Source organism: Heterodontus francisci, chromosome 11 (genome assembly GCF_036365525.1).
Source record: "Heterodontus francisci isolate sHetFra1 chromosome 11, sHetFra1.hap1, whole genome shotgun sequence".
NCBI classification, from domain to species: domain Eukaryota; kingdom Metazoa; phylum Chordata; class Chondrichthyes; order Heterodontiformes; family Heterodontidae; genus Heterodontus; species Heterodontus francisci.
In genome coordinates, this window is record NC_090381.1 from 69,661,087 (window position 1) to 69,673,283 (window position 12,197).

General features: G+C 40.5%; 1 protein-coding gene across 1 annotated transcript in view; it reads right to left on the reverse strand.

The window, feature by feature from the left end:
* pex5la (peroxisomal biogenesis factor 5-like a) overlaps positions 1-12,197 on the reverse strand; it is a 132,112-nt gene that overhangs the window by 24,202 nt on the left and 95,713 nt on the right. The window contains exons 10-12 of the mRNA XM_068041475.1: positions 7,486-7,683; positions 7,133-7,298; positions 4,629-4,786 (exon numbers count right to left, since the gene is read on the reverse strand). Coding sequence (XP_067897576.1) covers positions 4,629-4,786; positions 7,133-7,298; positions 7,486-7,683 — 522 coding nt within the window. The remainder of the gene's footprint in view (positions 1-4,628; positions 4,787-7,132; positions 7,299-7,485; positions 7,684-12,197) is intronic.

Consider the following 12,197-nt stretch of genomic DNA (forward strand, 5'->3'; position numbering starts at 1 on the left):
TCCTCCAGCAACTTGTCCTGCTCTGTGTCACCTCTGTGCATTCTCCCTGTCATGCGGTAGGCCAAGTGTGATGCAAAATTGTATCCATGTCTGACAGCAAGTGGTTTGGGTAGAATCCTTGAAGCCAAGACAAAGTCCTTCAACATGTGCCGCATTACTCCCTTCAGACTTTACCAACTTTAGGTAACCCACCAAACACTTCTACAATTGCAGCAAGAGTCAGTATAAGTCAATCAGTAACTCACCTGAAATTAACTGATGATCCCTTTAAATAGCACTGGCAGGAGGTGGGGTGTGGGTCCTTCTTGCGAGTGGACATACGTTTGGCTGCACGAGGTTCAGGGAGGGTGTTAGCTGAATCATTAAGTTCCAAAGTGGCAGCGCTGACACCAAATCAGCATTACACACCCTCACCAGAATGGAATCCAACATGGCTAGCCTGTGGCTGTGGACGCCATTTTGGAGGCAAAACAGCCCTCATACCACCAAAAAACTGGGCACTACGGATTCAAATTTTGTGGCATATGTTTCTCTATAATAGATTTGAATAAAGATTCCATTATCTATCCTACTGCCAATGTTAAACTGTTTAGTTCTGCGGACTTGTTCTATCCTATTTTTAAAAATATAGGTGAAACATTAGCTTGTTCTGGCACTATTCCCTTTTCTAATGGATAGTTATGTATGCATAAAATCTTAATATTAGAAATAGAATATTACAGCAAAGAAACAGTCTATTTAGCCTATCATGGTTGTGCTAATGTTTTTCTTCCCAGGAATCCCACTCCCTTGTTTTCTCTGATATCTTTTAAAATTCCTTTTTTTCTGCCAGGCACTACTTTTTAAGCAACTATGGATCCTACTTCAGCAACAGTCTATGACAGAGAATTTTACATTCCAATCACATATGTAAAGGGATTTTTTTCTAACCTTTCCCTTATTTCTTTTGCGACTTTGTGCCCCATTGTGACTGTTACACTGACTAGTGGAAATAATCTACTATTTACCAAATCATAATCCTTTGTAATCTTTAGAGATCTTAATCAGGTCAGCCCTTGACTTTGCTTTTGTAAAAAAGCCTCAAGTTCTCAGTGTCTCTTCATATAATAGTAATTCCTCATTTCTGTTAACATCTTTGCGAATATTGTTACGACCAACCGCTCCTGTCAAAGCCCCAATCAAAATATACGATTCTGATTGTGGTGGCACCAATGCACTGTTAATTCAATCCCGTCGCTCCACAGATCGGCTGACATATCATTTAAAACTTTCCAAATTACAGAAATGCCCAGCCAAATTATACCATCTATTAACCCCCGAATGAGGCTAACCAAAGCAGGTGTCTTTAAATCAACAAGTTAACTCTTTAAATAGAAGAACTAAATTCTTAAACACTATGAAGATATAAACAACATTTAAAATAGAAAAAATTAGAGTCCTTGCAAATTTACATTCCAATGGTGCTTGAAGTCCTTTACAGAATGTTGCTTGAAGTTCTCACAGAATGTTGCTTGAAGTCCTCACACTCGTCCGATGCAGGAAAAAAGGTTCTTCCACAGTAGAACAGTCTGTAGTCTAACTTCAGCAGTAGGTGATGCTTTCCTTCTCCAGCAAATTTCAACAATTAACGACTTGCAAACTCTTTCAATGGATTCAAGCTGACTTCAGAGTTTTTGAGGGATACAAGATTGTCACAGTCTAACTTCCCTTTCTTCAATTTAAATTACCAGCGATCTCTGTTATGGCTTGACTCTTTAGAATTTTGAGAGATAATAATTAAACAGATTAAATTCCTATTCCTTCAGTTTAAATGGTTGAGAGCTGTTTTTCAGGTGTGTGAATGACCACAGCTATCTGTGTTCTCTGTGTCTGTGTTCTGTTAGAACAAACTGTCTTCAACTAAAAGCCAGTTCAAAATTGAATTATAACAAATGTATCGCTTGCTACACACTCCCAGTGGCTGTATCCATGGTAACGAGAATGCACCCTTTGAATCGCAGTCTCCAAATGGCTGTTTCTAAGGCAACGAAAACGTCCCTTCCTATAACTCCTGAAGCTTGCTGGTTCTTAAAGCAATACTGATCCTTTGCAAGCCTTAAAGGCAAACTGCATATTCCCAGAAAATGTGTGTTCCTTTAAGGCTAGAAAATCTAATTGCTGTGAAGTAAACATTTCAAATTCAAGTTAATATAAACCAATGAAGAATCCTCAGACCATTTTTCGATAGTTCCTTTATATTTTTCTTTGCTGTGGTATAAATAAATATGACAGACAAGAGATGCGTGCTACATGCACTGTTTTTACAATATGACTAACATCTTTCATCGTGTTGCTATAAATGAGTTACAGGATATGCTGTTTTATAACAATAGGATGTTATGCTGCATAATGCTCAAGGTAGTATCAGGGGAATTATTTTATAGTGATTTAAGTCAAATTCTATTTTCATTACATGGTATCCTGCAATTCTTAAAACCACTATTTTGGTGATTCAATTCCGCAACTCAAATTAATCTGCGAAATCCACAAATTAGCAGCCTTAACTATCATAGTAATCTTGTTTTATTTATGCAATTGAATATTTATCTCTTACCTTTAGTTAAATCTAGAATATCCATAGAAACAGTAGATAATATGTAGCAGGCAGGCATTTGGGGAGGGAAAATTGTGGTGTTGGGGTAGCATTTATGGAGTTTGTAGGGCTTTGGTAGCTTGAGATGTATTTTTGGGTATGGCAGTGCTGCAGAGGGTGCCGCACTGAAGTATTAGAAAAGATGATCACCTGGCTTTACTAGGAGGAGCAGGTGTGTGATTTGGCAATAATCTAGTAAGGTATTGTCTGTCAGTGGGGACACAGAGGATCCAGTGTATGGCATCACTGATAAATGAGTGGGTGACAGGCTGCAGCCCATGGAAAGGTGACCAGACCAATCCTGGCCATTGGATTTCCACTCCCCATCCCCTGGCCACCATCAATACCTTGCCCCATCCTGAGCCTGAGATGTCTGCTTTGGTCTCAGACCCAAAGCTGCTTTAAGTGTTGTTACTGTAATTACTAACTGTGTGCTGGCACACAGTTTGAGAGTGTTATATAGAATAATAAAATGGTTATAGCACAGAAAGAAGCCACTTGGCTATCACATCCATGCCAGCTCACTGCAAGAGCAACTCATATTCCCCCAACTTTTCTCCATAGCCCTGCAATTATTTTTCTCTTCAGGTGCTTATCCAGTTCTTCAGAGGATTTCAGTAAAGGGAATGTCTGATGACTGGGTTAGATAATATGGCGGGTAAAGTTCTGGCTCCAGGGTCGCAATAGGTTTTTCTGTTTCTTTGTAGTTCTAGTCATTTAGTTCACCATCAGGTTTCATTCTTGGCTCAGTGCTAGATCTTTCAACTTGGAATTGAGCTCTGGGACTCCAGCCCCACTCTGGAGACATATGCACATAATCTAGGCTGGCATTTCAGTGCAATACAGAGGGAGTTGCCATCTTTCAAATGAGACATGAAACTGAGGCCAAGTGTGCCTTCTCAGGTGGATGTAAAAGATCCCATGGTACTGTTCGAAAAGCAGTGGAGTTCTCTCTGATCTTCTGGCCAATATTTATCCCTAAACTAAAATCTCTAAAACGGATTATCTGGTCATTAGCTCTTTGCTGTTTGTGGGTCTTGTGCGTAAAGCGGATGCTACATTTCCTACATTACAACGGTGACTACACTTCAAAAAATACTTTATTAGCCCGAATGCACTTTGAGACAACTTGAGGTTATGAAAAGTACTATATAAATGCAACTTCCTATCATAGATTGAAGGATATTTGTGTCTGAACAGCCACATAATTATGGGGCGGCACAGTGGCGCAGTGGTTAGCACCGCAGCCTCACAGCTCCAGCGACCCGGGTTCAATTCTGGGTACTGCCTGTGTGGAGTTTGCAAGTTCTCCCTGTGTCTGCGTGGGTTTCCTCCGGGTGCTCCGGTTTCCTCCCACATGCCAAAGACTTGCAGGTTGATAGGTTAATTGGCCATTATAAATTGCCCCTAGTGTAGGTAGGTGGTAGGGAAATATAGGGACAGGTGGGGATGTGGTAGGAATATGGGATTAGTGTAGGATGAGTATAAATGGGTGGTTGATGGTCGGCACAGACTCGGTGGGCCGAAGGGCCTGTTTCAGTGCTGTATCTCTAAACTAAAATAAATCAAATTTAAAAAATCTTTCTAATACTTTCATTATCTATATAGCAAGACAGATCAAGATACTTTAAGAAGATTTCTTGCTATCACCATGCTGTTAGCAACATTGCAACCATAGTGGGAACATTTCCTATGTTTGAAATCATAAAAGCATTCTGAAAGAACAGGTTTACAAATTCACTATAATTAGCAATAACAGGAAATCTTTCTGCTGCATTGCAATTTTGTGAACACAGAGCAACCAGAGGAAATCTTGTCCCATTGTTTTAAAGCTGGAGCAGAAATGCTGTGCATCATTTTGGAGTGCTTTATGCGAACAATAGATGTTCAAGAAGGAAAAAAAATGCTCAAATCCCCGGACTGAACCCCTCTCTTCAAAAACACAAAGACAAAATTATAAATACAAATTTCAAGAAAGACTGAATTTAGCCCTTACCTGTAAGCTCCCAGGTTTATGCAACTGATTCCCAGATTGTACCTTGATCGGATGAAGCCAGGCTGAATTTCCAAAGCCCTTTGGTAAGCCTCAACAGCTTCTTCACTCCGATTTCCATTTGCTAAGGTGGCTCCGAGGCGATTCCACAATAAGTAATCCTTGGAAATATATATGTATGTATTTTTAAAGCTATTGCCAGTTCTGATGAAAGGTCACAGACCTCAAACAGTAACTGTTTCTCTCTCCACAGATGCTGCCAGACCCGCTGAGTATTTCCAGCACTTTCTGTTTTTATTTCAGATTTACAGCATCTGCAGTATTTTGATTTTATTTATGTCAGAGAAATTCCAATTGGTAAAATTCGCATGAATATTTAATGCTTTTCTGTGTGTTTTATCTTCTATTGTTTGTTAACCCAATAACTTTAAAATGTGGTGACTACTGCTTCATCATTATGCATACAGAAACATGACTGTGAAATTATTTGTTCAGAAATTCTACCCTAATAGTTCTTGGTTTTGTGGCATTCCAGCAACATTAAAATAGAAAGTGTTAAGTTTTAAATGTTAGGCGTTGATGTGGAATTGGATTTTTAAAAATTATTTGAGCTGCATCACAATTACAATTTTTAAAAAAAAGCGATGTGTTATCTTGACGAAAAGTGTGGCAAACCTGAGACATTTTTATCTTGTGTTACGTTATTAATTTGGAAGGTTAATTTCTACCAAAAGCACAAGAATTTTACAAACAAGTTCACACGGAAAGTCCTTTGTCCTTTTGAACAAACTACAGCTCAAAACCTATATAGACGACCTACGTAGCTATCAGCAAGTCTCCGGCTTCCTACAGAACAAAAGGCAGTTTAATATGTTAGTGTGTGTTGAGTGTCCTGTCAGTGGTGTCAATTTGTTGAGCACTATCCTTAACTATAATTTAATGATCCACTGTTCAGCTATCACAGATCATTCAAACTGGTGAACAAATATCCTATGTAGTTGACAAGAATGGTAGACCATATAATGTGATTAAGGGAATGCACTTTTTTAAAAAAAAGGCTTGTTACAGTACACTTTCAAAGGCTTTGAAATAACATTACTCTAGCTAGTTTTACCTCAGAAGTCAGTCCGATACCAGGAAACAGACTGTGTTATGTTGCCTCAGGTAACATTTCGCTATACAAGTGAACATCCTTTTTCAGGATCTAGTGCATATTGAGAGATAGCCTAGACAAAGTCCTTCTTGTTTTAATGTATCAAGAAAAGTTAGTAAACTGGCATGAATACATTGGGCCTGCTTTTACAGTAGAAATACTAGTGAGGCGAACAGTTCTCACTATTATTTATATGGAAATTGGACAGCAATTTCTGGTGACTGCACATGCACAGTTAAACATAGAAATCAGAAAGTTGCTGTCAGAGATGCCTTGCTTCTCCAAAAACTGTACGACAACAGTATCTCATCAAGAGACTTGGCTTTGAAGTACATGGAACAGCATGAAGTTGCTGTACTTGCCTGATAAATACAACGAAATGTATCAGATTTTAGGGCTTATCCTTTCCAAAATATATGTTTTAGTGTGTTAAGTCTTAATTACTGCCAAAGAACCCCTTTAGCACTGAAAATTAATTTTTTAAAACAGGTATGGCATTTCATTTCAGATTTTAATTATTTTTGGAGAAAATATAATAATTTATTGAACTTTTGCTGTCCTAATCTACTCTCTATTTTGCTTTTTGGACCTGATTTGACATTGAATTCACTGATCTAACTAACACTTCCTGGTTCAGACTCTTACTGCTCATTAATGGTTCTTCAGTCTGATTTGTTAAGGGGGCACACAGTTGCTTGCTGTTCATATAGGTCCCAGATGCTCTCTAGAGGGCACTACGCTTTTTGGGTAGTTGGCTAGCAGGAACTCCCAGTGCAAAAGCCTATAGAACATCTATGGGCAAGTATAACAAATGGCTGGTGCCATTCATTTGCTATTGATCAAAAAATCTGCCCAATATTGTTTTGCACTAACTATTATTCATTTACCTATTCTATATTTAAATAAACTGCTTTTTGGTTTAAAGCTGGTCTATGAAATCACAAACATTCTAGTGGGTTGAAATAGAGCAGCATGTGTTGCCTGTCAGACCACTGGATCTCACTATTGTTTAATGAGATAATGTTGAGCACCAAAGTTTGCCTTGTGTGACATCTCAGATAAAAATGTCCCTGTATAATAATGACTTTTTACTGTCCATTTCATATGTGATTCTTGTATCTAGGTATATTGGATTGTATGGCAAAAAAAAAAAATGAAGCCAAAATAGAATGTCAAACAAAGAAAAAAAAGATACTAAACATATTATTCCCACATCCTGCTAACAGAATATATACAATTTTCATTGTCACAGTCTCTCTCTCATTTTGTGGTGAAAAATCCTAGTTAAAACTGAAATCTTATGAGAATGATTTATAGTAAAAATATGCAATCATTCAAAACAGTGAGATTTTACCTGCGGTCTAATTGTAAGGGCAGCATTGAATGCTTCAACAGCTTTATCGTATTCTCCACTGAGGTTAAAAAGTACACCTAGTCCAGTCTGCAGGTCTGGATCTATTGCATCAGAATTCTTCTGGGCTGCTTTCAAAAACAAATCTTTCACTTCTGCAAGGAATAAACTAAAAAGGTTTATGGTAATTGAGTATCAAATAGCTAAGGGAGCTCTCCATTTACAAGTAGATGAATTAACTAAATAGTACAGTTAAAAATAGATTGTATGAAAGTTTACTTTCTTTTGGCGATAGCAGTAATTATGTTTGCAAAACAAATTCTTCACCATTGCCTAAAACACAGATTTGGATTTACCTGCCAGCCGTTTCTTTGCATTCCCTTTTTCCAAGAGCTGGAGACCCAGTTTTCCCCCTTATTAGATACTTGTATTTGGGGTTATGTCTAATCCAGTTTTTTAGGGCTTCACTGGCCTCCTGTTGTAGACCTGTGTTGGTGAGGCTTACTGCCAATGCCATAAGAGCAACCAAGTTGCAAGACTGCAGTTCTAGACATCTAGAAGGAAAAATGGATAGGCAGATGTTCTAAAGACTGGTGTGGCACAAAAGTTTTCATTCTACATCATATTCAATGCTTTGAAAATTGCTTTAAGATCAGGAGACCAGAAAGATAAAGTTACATAATTTCCATGATAAAATTGAAACAGCTTGGGAAATATCAATTTGAACAACTTAGGTAATTATATATTAATTCCAACCATGTACTGCATTAAATGATATTATTCATTCAACATATAATCCAATATATAGTATCAGAAGATAATTGCCTGCAAGATATGCTGGGAGATGTAGCTGGGTTGGTTAACTGATCAATTTAGGTGAATTGTGTCTAACATAGTGTGTTTAGAATTTTTTTAAAGCGGTCTCTAAAGCATTGCCTTAAAGAACTGAAGGTGCAAAGTTGAAAAGGTTGTGTTTAGTTCTTAAAAAGAAATTGCTGACTTGCCACATGCATTACTTTTGCAGAAAACACCTTGGCCGGAAGTTTTCCCACTCGCCGCCTTCAAAAGTGGCGGTACAGACGAGTGGGATTTGTTCTGTGGAGCCGCTGCGCTATTTAGAGCAGTGGCTCACTTATATGGAGGGATGGAACAGTCACCCCAAATGACGTGGAGGGGGCAGGCGCTCTGTCCCCAGCAACAGCATACGGCGCCACTGCGCAGGCGCCAGTGTCATTTTTAAAGGGCCTTCAACCCTTCCAGTTGATTTACAAAAATGTAATAAATGATTAAAGCCCCTCTCCCCCTCAATGACTACAGACTTTATTGATTGTCCTCTCTCCCGAAAAAAACTTATCTTCCGATCCCGACCTTCACCCGCCGAACTTTATTCACTTTCACCTTCAACCCCTTCCCACCATCCCCTCCACCAATCACAAGAGATTTCCCCGCTTTCCCCTGCCCGCCCTGAAAACTTAACTCCTTTCCCCTCCCCACCGGTGTTCTGCCTCGGATCCCCAAACAGAGATCTGAAGGCGCGGGACAATCAGCCGGAATATCGGAGCAGGATGGCCGTTGCGATGGGGTAAGTATTAATTCATTCATTATCATTTATTTCTATATTGAAATGAGGTTCCCGTCGCTGTGACCCCCCCCCCCCCCCCCACCCCGCCCCCACCACCCCCATGTCGAGGGAGCTGGTAAAATCTAGTCCCTTGTGAACACAAAGTACAGGCAAATGGAACATCTACCACTTATCAGTAACCAAGGAATTAATTATTATGATCAAAAAATACTTGCACACTGTTTATCATCTACCATTGTAAAAACAAGGGCACAAAAATTAAAGTACATGTGGCATACCCAGTGCGAATTGGAGTATTGAGATCACATGCCCAACAATGGGGTGTGTTACTCATCTCTTATTTACTAAGCAGAAATGCAGTTATCCACATCTGGATTCCCAATTAGTCACATGTGGCTATTGGCTAACTTATTGGACAACACTGGTTTCGATAAAATTAGGAAGCAAAGATGACAATCAATTAGTTCAAACACTCTGGGATGTTCTAATTCACCATAATTTTGTTTTTGTCTTTGTTCTTTTCCTTACAGTTATATTTCCTTCACACTTAATCTATTACATTAGCTGTGAAATTACACAGTGCAATGTTAGCATTTGGGTGTTCAGCATGTTGACAGTTTAACTTAGTGGCAAGATGAATCGCAATGGAATGCGGTAAGCATTCCTATTAGGTTAGAGTTCTATGGTGCAATTTCAGGGTATTGCATTGTTTTGCATTTTTTTCCCTTGGTTTTGACCCTGTGCTTTTGCTTTTACTCTCAGTTCCTCACCTTTCATACTGCACATGGCAAAACCACATTTGTTGCCCATCCCTAGTGGGTCATTTCTTGAATTACTGCAGTCTTTTGCATTACTGATGACCACACATTGGCATTGGTTTGGAATTCCAAGATTCTGACCCAGCACCAAATTGCAACAGTCTGTTTAGGAGACATGTGGCCTGTTGTTGATCGTCTTCAATACAAATAATAGTTTAATAACTGGTTTTGATAGAGTAAATAAGGAGAAACTATTTCCAGTGGCAGAAGGGTTGGTAACTAGAGGACACAGATTAAGAATCAGAGGTTCATGAGGAAAACAATTTAAAGTGAATTATGATGATCTGGAATGCATTGCTTAAAAATTTGATGGGAGCAATATCAATAATAACTTTCAAAGAGTGGAAAAATCTGCAGGGCTGTGGAGAAGAGCAGGGAGTGGGACTAATTGGATAGCTCTTTCAAAGAACTAGCACAATCACAATGGGTCAAATGGCCGCCTTCTGTGCTGTTTCATTCTACGAAAGCCAATAAAGGTCGAAGAAATTGCAACTGGTGATGGTTTTCCATTGAATTTGCTGTTCACGTGCTTCTTGATGGTAGTGGTTCCAAAGGTAGAAGGAGCTGCCAAACTAAGCTTGGGGAGTTGCTGCAGTGCATCCTGTAGCTACATTGCACAAGCAGCAGATAGAGTCCAGTGGCAGGCGTGCTGATAAAGTGGTCTGCTCTGCACTGGATGGTGTTTAGCTTCTTGAATGCAGTGGAACCCATCTAAATAAATAACAAGTGTTCCATCATAGCCTTGTCATGAGCCTTGTAGATGGCAGAGAGAATTTGAGGAGTCAGAAGCCGAGCCAGTCGTCGCAGACTACACAGCCTCTGCCCGCTCCTTGTAGCAAAGTTGATATGGCTGTTCCTGTTAAGCTTCTAGTCAGTGATAACCCTTTGCATCTTGATGGTGAGAAACTTGGCAATGGTGTTACTGTTGAATGTCAAAGGAAGTGGTTAAACCTTTTCTTGTTGGAGATGATCAAGTGCTGCAAATATTACTTGTTACTTTTCAACCCAAGCCCCACTTTAGGATGGTATGGGCTACTTCATTACTGGAAAAGCTGTGCATGGAGAACACTCCAGATTTGTCAGTGAATAGACTCACTCCTGACTCGTATGTTGGTGAGAATATCATTGATGAAGCTGTGGAGATAGCTGGCCAAGGACATTTTTCTAAGCCTCCTTGGTGCCACACTTAGTTGATTGTTGCTTTACGTCATGGGCAGTTACTCGCAACTCTTCTCTGCCATTCAGCTCATGCCCATTCAGCTTGTGTCCATTCTGGATCAAGACTATGAAGAAGCCCCAAAGATCAGGGAATTGGCAAAAGCCTACTCATGAAGGTTAGTGAGAATGTCACAGTAGGCATGGTGAAACCATTACAAGACCTTCTCCCTCCATTGGGGGATTCAGAGCTGTTATTTACCAGGACTCATCACCATTTCCTGCATGTTGGTCCTGGGGAGCAACGGTAACACAGGATCTGGGTTCAATGCCACCAGCATTTATTTCCCATCACTAATTGCCCTTGAGAAGGTAGTGGTGAGCTGCCTTCTTGAACTGCTGCAGTCCATGTGAGGTAGGTACACCCACAGTGCTGGTAGGAAGGGAGTTCCAGGATTTTGACCCAGCGACAGTGAAGGAACGGCGGTATAGTTCCAAGTCATGATGGTGTGTGACTTGGAGGGGAACTTGCAGGTGGTTGTGTTCCCATGCATTTGCTGCCTTTGTCCTTCTAGTTGGTAGAGGTCGTGGGTTTGGAAGGTGCTGTCTAAGGAGCCTTGGTGCATTGCTGCAGTGTATTTTGTAGATGGTACATACTGCTGCCACTGTGCGTCAGTGGTGGAGAGAGTGAATGTTTGCAGATGGGGTGCCAATCAAGCGGGCTGCTTTGTCCTGGATGGTGTCGAGCTTCTTGAGTGTTGTTGGAGCTGCACCCATCCAGGCAAGTGGAGAGTATTCCATCACACTCCTGTCTTGTGTCTTGTAGATGATGGACAGGCTTTGGGGAGTCAGGAGGTGAGTTCCACGCCCAGGCTCTGACCTGCTCTTGTAGCCACGGTATTTATATGGCTATTCCAGTTCAGTTTCTGGTCAATGGTGGTCCCTAGGATGTTGATAGTGGGGGATTCAGTGATGGTAATGCTGTTGAATGTCAAGGGGAGATGGTTAGATTCTCTCTTGTTGGAGATGGTCATTGCCTGGCACTCGTGTGTCGTGAATGTTACTTGCCAATTATTATCAGCCCAAGCCTGGATATTGTCCAGGTCTTGCTGCATTTCTACATGGACTGCTTCAGTATCTGAGGAGTCACGAATGGTGCTGAACATTGTGCAATCATCAGCGAACATCCCCACTTCTGACCTTATGATTGAAGGAAGGTCATTGATGAAGCAGCTGAAGATGGTTGGGCCTAGGACACTACCCTGAGGAACTCCTGCAGTGATGTCCTGGAGCTCAGATGATTGATGTTCAACAACCACAACTATTTTCCTTTGCGCTAGGTATGACTCCAGCCAGCGGAGGGTTTTCCCCCTGATTCCCATTGACCTCAGTTTTGCTCGGGCTCCTTGATGCCATACTCGGTCAAATGCAGCCTTGATGTCAAGGGCAGTCACTCTCACCTCACCTCTTGAGTTCAGCTCTTTTGTCCATGTTTGAACCAAGGCTGTAATGA